General features: G+C 36.8%; 1 protein-coding gene across 2 annotated transcripts in view; it reads left to right on the forward strand.

Annotated features, from left to right (window-relative positions):
* The window catches only part of GABRG2 (gamma-aminobutyric acid type A receptor subunit gamma2), a 72,357-nt gene that overhangs the window by 6,012 nt on the left and 45,047 nt on the right, over positions 1–21,298 (forward strand). For both annotated transcript variants that reach the window (XM_076350378.1, XM_076350379.1), the window contains exons 2-3: positions 19,255–19,403; positions 21,056–21,123. In XM_076350378.1, coding sequence (XP_076206493.1) covers positions 19,255–19,403; positions 21,056–21,123 — 217 coding nt within the window. The remainder of the gene's footprint in view (positions 1–19,254; positions 19,404–21,055; positions 21,124–21,298) is intronic.

Below are 21,298 nucleotides of genomic sequence, written 5' to 3' on the forward strand. Positions count from 1 at the left end.
CTTTTTAATGGACATTTATTGCAGTATAAAGTCCCTTTAACACAGGTGGTAAGGTTTGATTGTCCATTTTCCCAGTTACGTTTACTAAGAAATCAACACCCTATCCTATACCTAATGCTGAAAATCTCAGCAGTTTTAGGAATCTCCTCACATGGCGGGCCTAGTTTTATCCTCTCAATAATCCCTGATGCACTGAAGTCAGTCTGTTGCTGAGGGAAAAGCCAGGACATATACAGTATAAATTCTTACAGGTAGTTATGTGTTCATAAGTAAGAACTGGGAAATAACCCAGAGTTAAATTGTAAGTCAGTAAGAATCTTCAAGAAGTGTTTCTTACACTGCATAATGCTTTTACTTTTTGCAGAAAGCTCTCAACCTACATTCCAGCTAACTGATTTACAATACCTCTAAACTCTTTTTTTCTGGATTCCTTCTTTTTTATTCTGTATAGAAGATCAGCTTATACTTTACACTCCACTTCAGCCACAGACTGTAATGTAAATTGATCTTAAGTGGCACATAGGTCTTGTCCTGGCCCTCTGGACATAAAAGAATTTCTCCATTTAAGAACAGAGCTTGTTTTCTGTGAATGAAAGTTCTAAACAATAACTAGGGAGAGTTTGTGGCAGTAAAAGAGAGAGAGACATGTTTGTTTACCTCTTTTTAGAAAAGATATGACAACTGATGATAGAAATAGACGTCCAGGTAACTTCACTGGAAGTAGAGGTACGCTTCTGGGCTAAAAGGTGGAGGCTGTTTACTTAGGACAAGATACATTCATTATATGATGAATAAAAAAACTTCAGAAAGTACCAGGAAAGAACCATAAATTGCAGAAAAAAAAGTCCATCACCATAGTCAGGTAACTGTAATTATTATTAGGTAAGGAAGAGCCTATTTCATAGAACAAGACTGAAAACAAACTTGTTGACCACTAATGAAATTAAGGACTACTGTTGCCCCTAGTGAATATATCCAAAGCACAAAAACCAGGGTGAAGAGCTATTTTAGCTGAAGGAGAGATGAGAAAGGAACAGCGTAAAGTGTCCATTCTAAATGCACTGATTTTTTTAGACTTTAGACTCAATATGATGAGTGACTTATGATGACTAAAAACTTAACGTTCATTGCATGCTTCCTTTTGATACTGAGTTACGGCCCAAATTGTCATGATGATAGCATACCATGAAAAAGCATACCATAAGAGTCTGAATTCACCTAGTGTGTACACCTATAGAGACATATTGTCTTTACAAGCATTTTATTTAGGTGAGCTCCTGGCTCAGAAGAGCTCCGGTGCAGTAAGTAGGAGCTTTGCTGTTGTTTGTATTGGGTCCAGTTTTCTATTTGTGATGTCCAGAAGCAACCTGCTTGTTTGATTCTTCCAATTAAGAAGAAATTCAGCTTTGCACTAAGCCAGAAGGTGGAGAAAACAGCATTTAATTTTATCTTTGGAAACAAGAAAATAATATTACTTGCTTTTAAACTTGTCATAAGAAGTGGTTAGAAATTAATTTATATCAGAATGTGTAACCATCTCCTTCAATGTGAGAAATTTACAAAAAACTATCTTTTTTTTTTTTCTTCATCTATATGAAAAAAGAGTGGGAAGAGGGAGATAGTGGGTACATATTTTCACAAGTCCCAGCACCTGCCAACTGGCTGAGACAAACTGAGGTAAAAGAGGGGCGAAGGTGGTAGGTTGAAAAAAGCTATTGAGAGAACAGTGAGGATTACATCTAGTGTGATCCTGGGGTATTTGCATAGTTGTGACAGGAAATTAGTATGTGAGTCTTGTCAGACTGAATATTGGGTATTCAGTCTGACACACGGTGATATCTTCTTATTTATATAACTGGGTAATATTTTTAATACAACTACAGTCAAAAAAAGGAGGCTTTAATGCTGCTGAAAACCACCAGTGACTGCATAAACAGAAGAGAAATGTAGCAAACACCTTCCTATGTAAATGACTACCTCAGCTGCATAATGCTTTTTCATGTGATGTCCTAAGCAACGTGGAAAAAGTTGACTACGGAAGCATTAGTTGTTTTCTCTTATATAAAGGGCATAGAGCACCCAATGAAATTATCATTGGCTGCCTGAAAACTTATGAAAATGGTCTTCTTTCTAATCAGTAAGGTAATGCAGAGCCCAAAGATGTGTATAGATTCAAAAAGAAGAAAAATACTTCAAAGTCCATTAAACTCAGTGGTAACATTTCATTACAGGAAATCTCTAGCTGCATGTTTCTGGAAGTGGAGAGATTTTACCAGGGAAGCATCATTATATTCTTGTCCTGATCTTTTGCTCTTAGCTTCTGTTATTGGCATCTGCCAGATGTAAAATACATGGCACAATATATAGCTGATGTGACCCAGAGTAATCATTACATTATGATTACTGCAAAGTGATAGCAGGTAATAGAACTTCAGTAATTTATACAAGAATCTCAATGCAACAAATGATTATCATTGAGGAAGAAAATCACTAATGTGTAACTCAGACTTTCTTATCCACAGGATCAGTTCTACTTTTTCAGATTTAGTGGAAGGACATTTTCACACATATTCAGTAAAATACAACACAATGCGTAGGCCTAGCTGTGAAATCTGGCCATTGTATATGAAACTAAATATTACTCTTACAAGATAGAACTTTCATCTGTTTGCAGACAGCCAGCAAAACATTAAAGAAATAGCATTTTTACAAAACCTAAGCCAACATATACAGATTATTACTGGATATAAAACATCAATATACGGAAAAAAACTTATTTAAAAGAAATAAAGGACAATAATGAGCATTTGGAAGGAATGGAACAAGAAGAAGATATCTACTTTTTATGCTTGCATTAGCTCTTTCCAAATGATGCAAGTGATCATGTATGAAATTGTATTTTTTACTGAATGTCATCCTGGACTTTGGTGTGAACCCTTGAGATGAAAGACTAGCTTTTTTCTTAGCTATTTATCATCTTAAGCTTTTTGAATGCTCCATGTTCTACAGAAAAATACCTATGGTTCTATACAGTGATGAGAAATGCATCTTAAAGAGGATCTCATGCATACCCAAAATAACCTTCCATCAGAATTCCCTGGAAAACAGTGGGTGATATGAGAAAATGAATGTTTTCCTTCAATAGTGATTCAATGTTATTTGTGTAACACAAATAGCATGTTCTGGTCATATGAAGCTTTTGTTAATCTGTAGTAAGATATCTTCAGATCTAAAGAGAAATCTGCCTGCTGCGACAGATTGAGGATTATCAACTGAATTCCACTTTCATTTAATTCCCTTAGACTATTTTTCAAGAGAGAGAAAAATAGATAGAAGGAGAAAGAATGAGAAAGAGAACAATTAAGAATAATTAATATTAACAAGATAATGCTAGAAAACCTTACTAAACTAATCAATGTATTATTCAATATATCACTAAGTGATAATGCACTTCTGGGACCTACTGATCCATGCATATGTTTGATAAAGCTGGAGAAATTGTGTCACCAAACCAGAACGAATTATACTCATAATGATTAGATAAAGAGATCAGTCATCTCGTGGCCATTTCATGTACATCCTATGACAGGGTGGTATGGGATGTACTCTGCTCTTCCTCTCCAAAAACTGATGAAGACACAAAAGACTTCCCAAAAAAATCAATAATATAATTCTATATGCAGATCATTAGCTCATGCTTATTTGTGGTAATGGCCAATATTTTCAAAACAATTGAGAAACCATTGCCCAAATAGATACCACTCCAAAGGCAAACAAGCACACAAATGTCAGTGAATGAAGAATGCCACCAAATAATTGATATATAATTAAAATTACAGTCAGCTTGACCTTCCACAGATGAATCACTGATAGCTCTTAGAGTTACCTAGTACAGAGAGTAAGGACTTTAGCTATGAGCCCAGAAAGGCCGTACAGTTACTGTGAATAGGAGGCAGAACTGAAGGAGATGTGGACGTGAATTAGGAAGGCTGGAATTACACAGCATTTTTAACATAGTGACAAGAAGCCTGCTATTACTTCAAATAGAAAACCAGTGCAGGGATTCAGAAAGATGAGTTATTATGATCAAATTAACAAAGATAACAAATGCAGGGCAACCTTCTGTATGAAGTGAAGATAGCCTGTGTATATGTTTTGGAAGTTAGAGGCTAGGGAAATGCCACACTCAAATAAGAACACAAGTGAGAAAGCTGGTAGTAGCTCTCAGTTATGCAGTAAAAGGAAAGAGAAGCAGAGAATGTAACTCCCTTACTATGATAAGTGACTTTGGTCGGAGGAGTGGTCATGCTGTAAGATGGCTTGGAAAAGAAGATGAGGTGAGTGATCCATGTAATAATATCTACACTGCCGAGTAGCAGTGTTAGCGTTAGTAGTGTTAGTCTACTGTGTTAGTAGCTGAACTTGAAGACTGAAAACACACCTTTTGGCTTCTGTATACACAACTGAAATGATGCATTTTGCTCCTACAGCTTGTGAGGGCTGTGAACCCAAATATATGTCTGAGTATTACAATTTTGTTTTGTGACGTAGTAAAGGAATCACTATTTTCTTGGAAGGTAAGGATTTGGAAGAGGGGATGGTTACCAGCGGTAAAATATTTGGAGGACCTTAGAATACAATCAAAAATATTGCTGCTCTTTTATTGGACCAAAATAATTAACTAGTATCAAAGACTGCATTGTACTGAATAAACACATCAGATATTTGTAAGTTCTTTGGGGCAAGCACAATCAACATTACAGTAATAATGGCTTTTTTAATTTTATTTCCCTGGTTTCTAAAGGAAATGGTAAAAAACCTCACTAAGCTGCTTTAAAGACTTAAAGCATGCACTTAAAATGACTTAAAACCTTAATAAAGCTCTAACACAGCACATGAGATCAAAGTTGCCACAAATCTTTAGGGCCAAATTCTTAACTTCCAAGTCCAGCATAACTAATGAGGCTCTGAACACCGTATTTAAGAGGCAATGGTGAGCAACATGAAAATATTCTTCTCTGCCACTGGTTATTGTGATACAGATCCACAACTCTGCCTCCTTGATGTCAAAAAGTTGTAAAACTAAGATACCTCTATTTCACCCAGGTGAGGACAGTGTTTCTTTCCTCTCACAACATGCCACCACTGCCTCTAGAGAGAGTTAATTTCTCAGAAATTAAATTAAGCAATTCCAAATTATTTGCTATTAATATCCAACCACTTTTAACCACTTTTATACCCACTTAATACAGTTTAAGCACTTAATATCCAATCACTTTTACTCTGGGTATACTTCTTAATAAGGATTATTTCTATACTGAGTTCCAGAATTTACTATTCAGTCATCTAGGGATTACATGTGTGAAAACAAACCCTATATAGATTTGATTTTAAAAGGGAATAGGAATAATTTTAGCCTTACAGATTTCAAAATGTGGATTTTATTTTAAGCTTTGAAATAAAATTAAACTTTGGCCAGAAACCAAGAATTTTAGCTCACGTGGTAACTTTGAAAAAGTTCTGAGTATGTGAAGGCTTTTAGAGAGTATTAGAAGAGAAAATTGTTTGCAGCTTTAATTATACAATTTGTTAAGGAAGAGAAAAAAAAAAAGAGGAACCATACTATATCTGTAACATCAATTCTTCTGTTATGGTCCCCAAGCACTCTCTCTTTTAATCTCTCTACAGTAGATAAGCAGCAGAGGTGATTAAATTCAATGCAATATATATTCAGATTAAAAAATCAGAAGCATGTTATTTACAATTGTTACCTTCATACGCAATGTTCTGAGCTCCTCAATAAAATAGTAATGAAAGGATTTAATGAAAAACCCAGAAGCTTAATAGTCAAATTATGTCCAATCATAAACAGTACATATTTTAAATAGGAATCCTCATTTTAGTTTACCTGTAAGAATTCCAAAAAGCATGTGAAGAATGTATTTCTTTAACAGAGACACCATGTCTGCAATGACACCTTGGGAAACTGGCTGAGGCAGCTAAACTGGGGTTCAATTCTGCAAGGTTTTAAGCATTCAAGCCTCCATCCAGGAAAGCACGTTCGCTTGTGTTTAAATGTTTACCAACATGGTTTTCTGCATGAGGATCAGAATACTGAGCAGTTGGCAGTATAAAAAGTATAATCCTGGAAAATCTGACAGATATAAGCTAAAAATGCCAACATTGCCAGCAAGTGTATTCCAGTTATGTCCTCTCTTCTAAATTAGTTCACTGGTAACGTCTCCTGGAAAACTGTAGGGCTTGGAATAGCACCTGTTCTTTATTTTTGTTACATATTGTTCTCAATTATTTTGAGGTATGCTTGCCATATTCCCCAGGGATTCAGGAGGATAAATTGCATGTAGAAATTTTGCTTTAGTGGCTTCCAGTGGAATTTCTTCTCATCAATACTCTGCCAGTTATTCTGCATAAGTCTGTAGCTCATAAAAAGCTGCTGGAGCTGTAGCAAGGGAAACTGAAGATGAATTTATCCATATGGGAGATATGCTATGATTAATAAAACATCTTTATCCTTCCTTAGCTTCTGCTCATGTTCCATTAATTTTGGGGGTTTGCCCTCTTTCCAAGTTTTCAGGTCTCCATCCTCACCTGATGGTCCCATCTGGCATCTGCTCAAGTCATGAAAAGACTGTTTTTAAAAAGTTCCTGATTATGCAGTTTGGATAAGATCCATAAAGGACCAACAAAATCTCTGCAGCATGATGGTGCCTTCTCTGTACCCGTAGAAAATAGGGTCTGAAACCATCTGCATTTTGCCAATTTTACCTTATTCTTAGTGCCACGATGCTTTGTGCAGCTACCCTAAATATCTTCATGGATCTTGCTTCAGTGCATACAAACAGTACAGTCTCCATAAATGACACTACATGTAGCTGGTGCTCACACCTCTGAAATGGAGCCCCCACAGCTGGGAATGGACTAGTTCAAGATGACCCAGTAAAGTCAGGTAGTAGTAGCTGCCTATCACTGCTTGGTCTTGTACTGATTCACCTTTAAAGCTTATTGTTGTCATGCCATGGTGGATGCTCCATAGAGTTCTGAGAAAGGGCCAAGGAAACCTGCTGGGGATCCGGATGTTGTGGCCTGAATATATGGACGTTTTGGTTTACATCTGAAACAGCTTCTGCAGTACATTTAGTGGCTCCTTTGATTTAGCCACAGTGTAGAGCTGCAGTGAAGACGAGGAGAAAAAAAAATCCTCTTATAGAATCTTTCGAACTGAAGGAAACATTTTCACCTCTGTACGTCTTTCTGTACTTTGTATCATTCTCTGTAGTATCTTCTGCACTCTGTATTATTCCATTGCTAAACATATTTTGAAAATCTAGTTACATGAGTCTACATCTCCTAGACCTTACTGTGGTTTCTCCCCTCCAGGAATTTCAGAAATAAATCAGTAATAGTTGTACCTTATAAACTTGGTTCCCAATGTAGTTTTTCAAAATAAAGGTTTTGGAATATGTTTATGCCTACATCTACTGCTATTTCTGACCCTTGTAGCCAGTTCCACACATTAATCAAACTCACTCTTAAGTTCTGCTTGTACTCCGTTATTGTTCTGATTCTTGCTCTCTTTTTGAGTTACGAGGCATCCATCTTTATCCCTGAATACCATCTACTTATAAAATAAGTTTCTAGTAGCTTTCTCTTTAAAAGTTTCTTTCCTTTTACAAAGACAAACTTCTCTGATCATAATCAGAACACTGACGATTTATAAAATTAAAATTCTACTATATTGATGAGAGATAGTCAAAAAAGGTATGCCAAAATATTTCTGGAGGAAAAAGAAAAGTCTGGGAGATACATGTTTGTATGTGTGTAAAATAGAAATTGCTCCTATTTTCCTGGTGTTTTGACTAGCCTTAATAGTCCCATTTAAATATAAAGGATGGGAAGATAGGCTTTGCGGTGATCATTATGCCTAGCCCACTCAAATGTCAAAAATTTCAGAGCTAGGTAGAATTTGCATGTTATGTGCCTTACATTTAACTTATTGGAGACTGATAGAAAGGCCAAAAAGAGAGAAATAAGACACTGAGTGAACCCATACACAGTTTCTTCTCATTAAAATAGAGTTGCAGAGTCACCGTACTATTTCTAGTTAGCATCATTAAAACAATTTACCATTTTTCAGAAAAAAGATTTTTAAGTTCTTGCATAAAAAACTGAATATACTTAATAGTGAGGTTTTCTTTCTATGGAATAGATATCCAAAGTATGTGTTGTACGTCTTTTTCTGTACCCTGGCATTTGTTTTTGAAATTGTGTTCCAAAACATTTGTGATAGTGGGGCATAAATAGGAAAGGAATATGTAGCAGCTTTGCATCAATATCTACCTTGGAAGGAACATTAGTGAATTATAGCATGTAGCCTTGCAATACAACATTGCCATTGCTAATGACAGGCCATAATCTTTGCACTGAGTTTGCAAGGCCTCAGGACAGAGGCTTGTCAGGCCTGCTGGGTCTGAACTTTACTTGACCTGCCCACAGCTTTGTTTTACTTGGTTTAGCTGCCACAGAAATTTCTCTAACTGACCAGGCATCTATGGCTAATTTGTTTGACTTTTTGTATGGTAGAACCATAGTTTTATATAGACAATAGTAACAAGCAGTGACTCTATGAAGAATGAGTTATTTACATAGTTATGTAGTGCGGAGAAATACAAGCCTATTATGACAGCAGAAGCCTTGAGAAGCGGACACGGGATGCAGCATAGAGGGGTACAGGCATGGAGCGACATTGCCATTGAATAACCCTGCCTGGGTGTATATTACAGCAGAGGTACTAACGATCCTTATCCAGAAGCTAGGATATTCATACGCCCCACAGAATTAAGAAGACCCTGACATGAAGCCATCCCAATAGTACCAACCACCAAGGAAAGTCCATCAGAATTCCACAAAAAAAATGACATAGGCCATTCCATCAAAATACATAAATTCCATAGGGGAAATTCAGGCACACTTGTTGACAATTTTCCTACTCAGCTGACATAGAGACATTAGCTTGCCACTTACATTCTTAATGTATCACACTTCTACCTTGTTATAGAACTAAATTCCACATCCACCCCTGCACAGTCTGTTTTATGAGCATGAGTGCAAACAGCGTCTTGCATGATATAAGTTGGTTTATGTGGGAACACATGGGTTACTATTGGTTACCATGCATTAAAAATGAAGTTAAATCAGAAACATTGTTTAAAAAAAACCAACAAAAAACAGTTTAATTTTCACCATTTGCTTACACTCATTTTGTGAATGAGTTAGCTTCATGATGAGTTAATTAAAGACGTGTATCAAGCAACTATTTTCTGTTCATTCAGCTCTTTCTTCAAGACATATTTCTATCTAATAAACATTTCAGTAATGATACTTCCATGATCTGAAAGAAGCAAGAATTAAGAATATACTCAGAATAAACCTATACTGGTTTTAAATTTATTTTTGACTGGCTCCCTAATCATTCAGGGTTTATCTGACCCACTTGGTTTACCAAAGATATGGGCTATAACGTTGCTGATAAGTGCGATGGAAGCATGATTCCCAGCAATGCAATGTCATTTCCTAAGGCATGGTTAGTGATTGTTTCTTCCTCCATAATGAGATGGTTTACCATCATGCCTAGTCTTCACCAAACACGAATAATATTTGTTGTAAAAACAGTTTACACTTACACGCAGAGATGATATAACTTGGCTTATCAAAGCAAGTAGAAGAACACTAGGCCTTTAACTGTGGTAAGCATTCAAAGCTCCTGAATCCCAGCCCAACACTGGGAACACTACATTATAGTGCTTTGTTGTGTACTGAAACATGGAAGACAAGCATGAAAACATTCCCTGACAGATTTAATTCTAATGAGGATTTATATTCAGTTTAACTTGAATTTTAAAGCTCACATCTGTAGAGAAAAAAAGGTATTCTAAATCTCAAAAAAATGCCCAGGAGTGTTACTCAATAAGCAAAACTACTGACATTTCTAGCACCTCACATGTTTGTTTTTAAACATGAAGATGACTATGTCATGAATGATTGATTCCAGAAGTGACTTCCTTTTGGGTGAAATTACCATGCTGACAAAATATAGAAAAAAGTTGTGCAAGTATTCTGAAAAGCCATGAATATGAGTACCTCATAGGGTATTACAGAACAAGAATTATTATTCTTTCATTTTTCAAATCTAATTGAGCAATAGGACTGAGTTTTTTGAGCTAATGTTGTTTAAATAGATGGCTGGAGGGCATCCATGTTTTCCTAATCTTACTGAGAACAGAATTAAGTTTTTTGCTCCTCTTGTTAATTTATAGTGAGATTTTAGAGCAATCTTTTCTAAAAGCAATATACTTTATTGGGGAAGAGAAATTATATATAATAGTAACAGATGACAATTACATACAATAAAACACAGCCAGAAAAAATGAAGAGAGCTCACACTAAAAAAGATCTAATCACATTTCAGTAATGGCCATTAACTTAACTCCTTCTCTTGAGCTCTCCCAGCTATAGCAGAAATCTGCAGGAGCTGAGTAATAGCAACAGGCAAAAATCATGCCCCAAGTGCCTTAGATTTCACATGCAGAGATGCATAGAACAGTTTTAAAAGACATGAAAAAAGAGGAGAGAAGGGGAGGGGAGGGGAGAGAAGTGGAGAGGAGAAGAAGGTAAACCAAAAAATAAACCTTCTGAGGTTCACATAATTCCAAGGTTACACCTTTTACAATTAGATACAGCTAGATAATTTCAAATGAAGTAGAAGATCAACTCAAGCTAACCCTGTGATGCAGAAGAATATCTGAACCTATTTCTCCCTTTTCTGTTTGTTTCTATCTAATGCTTTCCTTTGCTTACCACTAAAATAGCCATAACCACACTAAAGAGAGATATGTGAGTAGATTATATAACCTCCAGTAAACAAAATGTAAGAAAACATATTAATACAAAATTCCAGCTCAAAAAAAGTTTGAAATAATCATCTTAAGTTATGGAGGTTTATCTGAATCATCTGATCACATCTTAGACTCCTCCAGAGTTCTCATAAGTATAAATGCTGCACTTCAAGCTCAGGCTGTTCAAAATGAACGATGTGTGCTTGTTTCTATAATTATCTCTCTTGTTCCTTACTGGCTATACAAGTTTGCTTCATCCTTCTACATTTTGCTATCCTCCACGGGGGTAGCATATATTTCCTCTCCCTGCCCACAAGTTTAATATTGTGGTGTAATTCAGTTTTCGTCAATTACATTGGTCTGTTCTGATAGATCTGAAGACGGAAATCCTTTATCAACTTATTTAACCAATGTTCCTCAACTTTCTGCTGGAGAAACTGATTCTAGACTGGGTGCTACATCTCAGCTTTTGGTTCTTTGCCAGGACTGCTAACACTGGTCCCTGTTTCTCGTAATTTTGGTGACAATTGGCCATGATCCCATTTTGTTGGTACTAGAAATATTTAAAAAGGGACGATAATCTTCATGCTCACTCACAACTTGAATCCAATCAGTTGTGCAATACAAAAACTGCACTACAATTGTTCAGTACAGTGGACTAGAAAACACAGTACATACTATAAACCAGAATTTTTATTGGTAACACTCTGTTGTGGTTTAACCTCAGTTGGCAACTAAGCACCACACAGCCGCTCGCTCACTCCCCCCCTCCCCCCAGTGGGATGGGGGAGAGAATTGGAAGAGCACAAGTGAGAAAAACTCGTGGGTTGAGATAAAAACAGTTTAATAATTGAAATAAAATTATAATAATAATAATATGATAATAATAATAATAATACACAAAGCAAGTGATGCACAGTACAATTGCTCACCACCCGCCAACCGATGCCCAGCCAGTCCCCGAGCAGCGGCCCCCCCGGCCAGCTTTCCCCAGTTTATGTACTGAGCATGACGTCACATGGTAGGGAATGTCCCTTTGGCCAGTTTGGCTGTGCCCCCTCCCAGCTTCTTGTGCACCTCCAGCCTTCTCAGTCAGTAGAGCATGGGAAGCTAAAAAGTCCTTGACTAGTGTAAGCACTACTTAGCCACAACTAAAACATGGGTGCGTTATCAACTTTGTTCTCATCCTAAATCCAAAACACAGCACTGTACCAGCTACTAGAAAGGAAATTAACTCTATCCCTGCCGAAACCAGGACACACTCTCAATAAATGCACTCCAAAGGGCTTTTTTAAAAAGCTTTTTCACAAACTTACAGGAAGGAAACAAAACTTAAACCAAGTTAAATTTTTCATTTTCAACCTTTCTGTGTAAACACTTGTAGCCACATTCAGGTGAATCTGCAAATACAGAAAATAGATGCTGTGTAACTACAAAGGGCTAAATTTTATGATGTGATAAGGTGCAATAGCTAATGTGAGTGCACGTCTTGGGGAAGATGTAGAATGACTGTAAGATAAATTAGTCTGCTATGACTGACAGTTTTATAGCAACTAATACAAAACATCATTGCCATGTAATATTTTAGAAGTCTCTGAAGAGGTTTAAGAATTGGACTGCTTTACTCAAAACAGCTGACAAGTACCACTGAGGATACTGTGAGTTGCTGAGTGACTAGAAGAAGTCCTGCAAAATCCACAGCATGATACTTAGGTGCCATGTTGCCAGGTATCATCTCATTCAGTGGAAAACAGCGTAAATGTTCACAGGAATCTGGCTGGCCTTTAAATCTCAATGTAGGCATAGTTTTCAGAAATGACTGACTGCTGGCAATCTAGAGCCTTCATGTACTGTAAAGACAGCTGAAAAGTCACCTGCTGGGAGTACTCATCTGTGCTACTCTAGTGATTTCTGGGTCTTGAATATCCATTTTGAGACTTGTGTGCTCAGTCCCTACTTAATCTTAGTGTTTCATCTGTAACAATTTATTTATTAGAATTGTAGTATTATTTTAATAATTTTTTTCTTGTACATTTCAATACCTCTGTGGCTTAGGAATGACATAAAAACTCAGCTTTGTTTTGGTTTTAAGCAGTGATTATTTCATGCCAAGTTTTTAAATACTTTACATGATTTTAATAGTTTCTGGAATGATAGCTGTAGCTGTAGCAGTTGCCCAGGAAATAAACTATCTCCTACAGGTGACCTACCTAAAATCCGACCTACCTAAACCGCTAAGTAGAGGTAAAAACTATTTTCTTTCTCCTTGTGAACTTCCTCAGCCTCCCTTGCTACATGACTATGTCAAGTGGCCAAAGTACAGCTAATACTCCCTAGTGGCCAAATCTGAAACAAGCTTTTCTGGAAACACTGTGAATCTACTATTTCAGGCTCTTCTGAGACAAAGCTCCATCTAGGTACCAGAATTGCAGTCTCACCAGCACCAGAGCTCTAAGTGGAGGGAGAAGGAAAACAAGACACTTTCTCTGTGATTTCTTAGCCCAAATCTCTCAACGCAGTCTCCATTTCCTTTTGTGGAACTTCTGATAACTGACTGCATCTCCTCTTTTCCTCTAAGCAAAGCATTATTCTAAGTTTCCGACTGGTGTGGGAATCGACTCGGGATGAGATTAATCTTCATATTACATGATTTGCAATCCTGAGAAAAGTGAAGGTTGGGTATTGTGATGAACATTTAGTAGTAAAAGAGAAAATAGGTACCATTTTTATGGTAAAGATAGGAGTATGGGCACAGCCTTAAGATTTAAACAATACAAATGGACAGAATAGAAACAGGAACAGGGAGAGAGAATTCAGCATACAGCTTTGTGAAAACATTTTATATTTCAATTGAGATAGCTTTACTTAAAATATGATTGGCAGTCAACAAGAGAGAATATATATACAGTTAGATTGCCACAGACACCGTAATCTCCTGCAAATATGCTATTCTCTACATACTCATATGTCACATCTGCATACAGCATCTCTGTATCCACAGTGGGAACTTGGAATATGTCCTTCCCTCACACTGATCGTATTATCATCGTGAATAAAGTATGACCTATAGATTAGGGTAATTTTTTGTGCACATCAAAGAATGAATTTAGCTTGACTATTCATTAAGTTAAACAGTGCTGTTAGGTAAAAGAGCAAGCCTTGTTTCAGTCCTTCACTGAGAGATAGAAAACATTGGTGCTTTAAGTGGAAGACTCACTGTATGTGTGAGTAGTTTATTAAATCTTTGCTGTAGGCTCTGTAGCTTCTATAGCCTACTTGGTATAAAAGATGAAATTAGTCAGACTTTTTTGACAAATAAACTTAAGGTTTTAATTAGAGTTAAACTAATTAGTTGTTGGCTATTCAGTACTGCTACAGGTCATCTTCTTTAGGCACTTTGGGGCTACTCTGATTCTGCTTGTAAACAGCAATGCAATAGCAAGCAGATTCCAGCAGGGATAATTGACTCTTGTGTGCAGTTTCTTAATAGAACACTTGGAACTAGTTAAAAATCATTTTCTATATTTAGAAAAGTTAAAGGACAGAGCCACAGCAGGCAGAAATTGGCATATCTTATTTAAAGTCACTGGAATTCTAGAGATTTTGACCAGCTAAATATGTGACCTCACATCTGAATGTTGAAAGACTGAGCAGTCATGGTAGGTTTTTGCATCATTGAAGAGTATAATTTCCCTTCTACTACTTGTAACAAGTTATGAAAATCATGTTCCTGTGGATTGGGAAATATTTACCTTATTTCAAAGGGACATCCTTTGTGAGTTATTGCTCACTGATGAAATAAGATGTACCCAATCTGTCCCTCAGTTTAGACCAAAAAATTATTGCTGTTGCATGTGATTTTTAAATAATGTATAGTGTATCTTTACCAACATATAGTGTCTTTCTAAGAAATGCTACATATGATTCTTCTGGAAGTTACATTAGAGTGTCTCTGATATGGAGATGTCATGGAACAGCAGAGATCATCAAAAATTATAATGCCGACTTCATGTTAGCAATTAACTAAAACACAGTAGTTTTGAAATAGATAATCCACCATTTATTTTGAATTTTGAACTAAAGAATTTAAGCCAAAGGGGTTGAAAGGATAATAATGTAAGACAGCTAAATACCATTAATATAATTATTTGTTAAATTTTACTAAAGTGATGATTATTTTTACGTAGGTATCTATCTTCCATGGAAATAAAAGCAAAAAAAAAAAACAAAAAACCCCATACTGAATCTATTAAAAAGAAGAATGGATTCTCAAACTGTAACGTGGACTTCATGGGTTTGAACTGCTAAAGAATAGTGTATCAGCACATTAACGAAATCTTTGACTAATGGGCTTTGCTGTGTCTTCTGGACAAGGTTCAGAAAAGAAGATGGAAAAAAAATATTTTCCTAACACATCAGTGATTTCTCAGCAGAGATATCCTCTGGGACTGATTGAACTAATCTTCTAGTATTTCAACATATTTCCAGCACAGAAATAATGCCTTTAGCGCTAAGGGGTCTGTAAAAGAGGCTATGCCAATGAAATAGAGCATCTTTTCATTGGTTCTTTATCCTTTGGTTGGTGAACCCAGTTCTACCTGCAGTAGGTACCTCTGCCCACAGAGGTTAAACTTGTTCCATGAATAATTAAATGTTGCCCAGATGGCATTGCAAAAAACTTATGGATGGTGTGCACTAGCAAAGATCTGGAGAATCCGGTCCTGAACATTTAGTTTGTGTAATCCCAGTTTGTGCTAAAGTTACACCTCACCAGTGAGCACTCGAAAGAGCTTTATAAAAGTTATAAATCAAGTAACAACTTCTTTAGTACAGAATTAGGATTAGTATGTGTATTTTATAGTGAGGGAGATAAGAAACATGAGTTAAAAGTCTTTTTAGCCCCTGCCATGGTAAAAACCTCACTGGCAGAATGAGGTTTGTATGTAATTGTAGAGTAAGATACCAGTTCATAGATCTTTGCACATTTTATAAAAAAAAAATAAAAAATATGACTCAATTTTGTGCTGTCATCCCCCCCAAATATTCCTGTAGTCCAAATTAATGTACTTTCTGATCTAAATTAATAAATGCGTATTAGCCTGTAGTGATTTCTGCCCTCTATTTGCTTTGTGAAGATGTATTTCAAATAATTTGACACATACAAAGAGCCCCCCTGAATGTTAGGCACATTCATGGTTATATATATGTGTAAGTAATTACAATCATAGCTACCTCACGCAGGCTTAGCTGGCAAACTGAGTGGGGATTGGACCAGACGACCTCCAAAAGCACCTTCTAACTTTAATTACCCTAAGACTTTAAGTTTCAAGTTTGAGTTCTGACCCTCTTAAGCCATCTCTTTTCCAAACAGGGAAACTAGCTTTATGTAGAGCAGTCTTGCACACATCTTGCAATGGCATTAATGTCAGAAGTGGGCATATCTCAAACAGTGACATTTTGTATCAGTATCTGAAACATTAACTTTTAAAAAATTATACTGTAATCTGCAAATAGGTATATATGTGTTTCTTTGCATATCTATATTACTAGATTTGAAAACCTCTAGCAGTCATGAAAATAAAAACAGTTTTCAATATGCATTTGGGTATAATCTGGGCTTTATTGAATTTGTTCTGGACATTAAAAGCACTGGCAAAATTTAGGCCATATAATCAGAAGGACTGATCTGAAAGTCTTAAGGAGATGAAAAGGGCTTTGTCATTGTCACTTTCATTAGTATTAATGGCATTACACAACTAAAGCCCTGCTCATCTCGATACAGACGCACCTCTGATCGTTCTGGCTGGTATGCAGTCTTACACAGACAGACATTTAGACAATTGGATACCCATGCTAACTTATGATCCATTTGGAATTCAGATAAAAGCTGGAATTCAGTGGCCTTTTTCCCTAGTTACACTGGCTGTGTTCCCTCTCTGCTCTCTCACACTAATCTCATAAGGCATTTGCTGGTTTTTGAGATTTGAAGTGCCAAAATGGCTTGAAATGGCAGATGAGCAAAGAGTGAGCTATTTCTTTCCTACAAATAATTACCAAGAGGAAACGGAAGTTTTAGTGACTGTGGGCCACTGTTCAATAAGGTTGTTGTAGATTTGAGACAAGCCCTAGACAAAATCTTTTTCATCACCTAATCTTGCACTGTCCAGTACACCAGACTCCACTAACTAGCTGTTTGACTTTTGAAGCTTTCTCATCACATTAATATTTAGGAACGCGTTGCCTTTGTGAAAGAATGTATTTGATTTACTTTTCTTTTTCCATTCAGAAAAACTATTATTTTTGGAGAATAGATGTTTAATTGGTTATAAAACAGGAGTATGGCTTTTTATACATGAAGTTAGGTTTTTTCATTCACTTTGCACTGACTGAAAACATATAGTGTCTTCTGTTTGCAAAGACTTTTTTTAGAAGGATTTCCTTTCCTCCAGGAGGGAGAACCTTGCCTCAGTTATGTTCCTTTGAATTACAATTAGATCTTTGAACTCCAGACAGCTGAATAAACAAAATTTCCCCACCAATTTAATTATCCTGGCCTGTTTGTCAGTACCAGCAGAATACTATGTAGCACATTGCCAATTAAAACTCTGCTTTTCATTGCCAGTAAAACACTACAGGTTCAGGCCTTTGTAGCCAGAGGGAGGAGTTTGGGTTGCCTATTCTCCATCTGGGAAGCTGAAGCTCCCAGATGCATATTGCTGGTGCAGGGTGGGTTAGGTGGTGCCTGGAGGCTGCAGTCAGTGGTACTTAGTACATGTAATAAAAGCATAGATTAACCTAGCTTCACTAGCAGCTTCCAAGCTCAATTCAGTGCAATGCAAGACTGGCTTTTTCGTGCATGCTATGCATTCCCAGTTGTTACAGCCCTATGCGCAGTCTCAGGCTGCTTCAAATTTCAGCACCTCCTGGGAAGCAGTCTTATACAGGGAGACATAGATGTGCTGTGGCTCTTTCCTATTAGGCTGTGCCCACGGGGAAGAAAGAAGCTAAAGCCTCTTTCGTAGTGAAGTTGTATTTGTGTAGTTGGTTTGCAGCTCCCAAATGCCCAATACAGGCGAGCCTTCAGGCCATCCACTCTGGGTAGGTATAAACAGGATACAGCAGGGTAGCACTGTAGGGAGGAGTGGGCAAGACCTCAGCTGAGCGAAGATCTGTGTTAACAGAATGGCTCTCTGAGACTCTGGGACTAGTCATCCCTTCACTATTGCACCCATGACCATGGTCAGCTGTGTCCACTTTCAATCTTGTGTGCCACGCATGAGTTCTAGCCTCCATGAGAATCTACTTCTCTATGCCCTTTCCTACTTCTGTACAGCTCCTGGTTGAAACAGGAAAATAATTAAATTTTCTGCTTTTGACCCATTCGCTAGCTTAAGACATTTGTAGTATCATTAAGAGTTTTCATATCCAGCAGTGTTCAAACTTTGTCACAGAAGCAGGTCAGGAAAGAAAGGCACTGGCATATTATGCAAAAAACTTACAGTCGCCTAGCACCATTCAGCTGATTACTACTGACATTCTGAAATGAAAATATCTGATGAAGTCATATTCTAAAGTAGTTTCTATGTTATCCTCTAGAACTGGAGGCACAGATTTTAAGAAAACAAAACATCCACTAAGGCTAGTCTCTACATATTTCCGATTCCTAACTTGCTCTTTTTACTGTGCTAAGCAGGTTGAATTATACTAGATCTGCTGTCATACTGCCCAGTAGCAGAAAAAAAACGGTAGGCAGACTTTTTATCCTCTCTCAGTTCTGGTTAGCAAAAGTGAAAATGAAAACCACTGGCAAAAATTTATGCTGAACTTTCCAAACACACAATAAGCTCAAGTTCATCAGAGTGGAGAAAAGCTGCATGACAGTTTGTTTGAATGAATCTAATTATTGGTCTTGTCAGTAATGTGTTGCATCAAATCGTTCTCTCAAAGAGAAGTGAGGCAACAACACTGTGTACATACTAAGTGATATTTTGGTGGAGAGTTGCATAAGCTAAGTGACAATTAGATTTGTTTCATAACAGGTCCCACCTGAGTCAGTGAGAGAAAAAATAGGCATGCCAAAGGTGATAAGCACTGATGTTCCTTCAAATAGACAGAATATGATCTCAACTGTAGTAAAAGGAAATGTTGCTAAAGTGAACTGTAACCTCAACTGTTATGTGACATCTTTACTGTGAGTCTCTTTCTATAAAGCAGGCAATTTTTCAATGTTTTGTACAGTTCTATTAAAACCTGAATTATGTATGTATTGTCTCTGAGGAGGTTGCCTAGAAATTCATATTTTTCAAGGTTTTCCATTTCTTCATTTTTATTTCTTTAACAGTTCCACCCAAAAGGGGGATGATGATTATGAAGATTACACTTCAAATAAGACTTGGGTTTTGACTCCCAAAGTCCATGAGAGTGATGTCACTCTTATTTTAAATGGCTTGCTGGAAGGATATGACAACAAGTTGAGACCTGACATAGGAGGTATGTTGTTTTTCTTTTTAGGCCACTTTTGATTAAGTGGTGAAGAGAAAGACTTTTCATACTATATTATGCTACACAGGAAGCAGAAACCATTCAAAGTACTTACAAAAACAAAATACAATGTAGTAAAACATCAGTGGCATGAAAAGTAGTCATGATTTTTGGAAGCTGACATAAATTAAGGTTGCTAAATCTATTCTGAGACATGTAATAAGACTGCTGTGATTTGCTGAATCAGGCTGCTTGTAATGATGCACCTGCACAGGAAGTTCAGAATTTAACTTTTGGGGAATGAAAAAGCAAGTTTTTATCTGCTTTGTATATCTAAGTGAGGGTGTTAGAGAATCACAAATAACATATTGGAAAGGAAGACCAAAATAAGGATAACGCAGCCTGATCCTTGCATGATGCAATGGACACAGAGCCTCTAACAACAGCAGGTCTACATTGACTGGTGCGGCATGGGCCCTCACTTGCACAGCAGGGCAAGAAGTGACTGGGGAATAGGGCACAGAGAAAGAGGTTCACAAAAGATAACTGTAGTCAAGTAAGGCCAACCTCCCTAGATTTCCCCTACAGCCAATATAAGTATATAGACCCAAGCTTGGACTCACAATGGAAGTCTTATTTGACTGAATCACCTTTTGCAGGAATCTTCCTCTCCACTGATTACTGAGGGAGTTTGAAGAGATAAATCTCTCTGAGCTGCTGCAAGTCAGTTTGAGAAGGCCCCATGTGTGCACAGAACAGGCAGACAATACCTCTGCAGAAGAGGATACAGCAGTAATAAGATTATAGAAAAACGCAAAGAGAATTCTTGGATGAGGCAGGCAGAGGAAAGCAGAGAGCAGAAAGGTTAATGAAGGAAGCTGCTCCTAACAAGTTTATAGAGGCTTATAAACTAAGGAATTTTTCACAGTGAGGGATAACATGAGTATTTAACCTTCAATGTATGTATATAGTGTAAATTAACAGAGGAATTTGTATTATTCTCCCAATCCGAGACTTTCAAGAACAGAAAGGAATTAAGCATTCATAAAAGCATCTGGGAAAAAACAATCATGTTTTAGTCAAGGTTTATAAGAATAATAAAGCTACAATAAAGTAATTTCAAAATAAATTAATCTAACAACTGTTTGTCATTCCTGTTTTAGAGCCTTGAGTATTATTTTTGCTTTGGGCTCATGAAATTTTTACTTACCTACAGCCATCTCTGCAGGCAACAGCAGTCGTGCATTTAGCATTATAATGTAAAACGAGTGATGTAAGACATCATAAGAAGCATAAGTTTGCTTTCATTGATAGTGTTTTGTCAGATGTGTTGCTATGACCTGACACAAAATATACATACTCTCAGTCAGATATGACTCACTCTAAGGTAACGACACTGGTTTCAGTATTTGTTCTCATAGCATAAGTGAATTTGTTCTGATAGAATAAATGATATAAGAATTTGTCTTAAAGTGTCTTCAACTAATTTCAAACTGGAGAAATCGCTGCAAATTTATATTTATTGTATATGCACATTTAAATGTGAGGCAACCATAGCCATACAAGAGAGGTACTATAATAATCTTTTGCTTGTGTTTAACTTTCAAGTAGTTGATTTTGACCTTCACTCATGTTACTGATTCTTGCCGTTTCTCTTACAGTTAAACCAACAGTAATTCACACTGACATGTACGTAAATAGCATTGGGCCTGTGAATGCTATCAATATGGTAGGTAAATGATTGCCAATTTTTCTACAATGTTCACTTTGTTACAAAGCCTCCATCATTTTTGACATTACAAAGCTTCCATTAATTTTAATGTTGTGCTACACTATATTATTTTTAAAATCTCATTATTATTATTATTATGGATGTGAGGACTATATGAGCTATGAATCTCTTC

The sequence above is a fragment of the Aptenodytes patagonicus genome, chromosome 12 (genome assembly GCF_965638725.1).
Source record: "Aptenodytes patagonicus chromosome 12, bAptPat1.pri.cur, whole genome shotgun sequence".
NCBI classification, from domain to species: domain Eukaryota; kingdom Metazoa; phylum Chordata; class Aves; order Sphenisciformes; family Spheniscidae; genus Aptenodytes; species Aptenodytes patagonicus.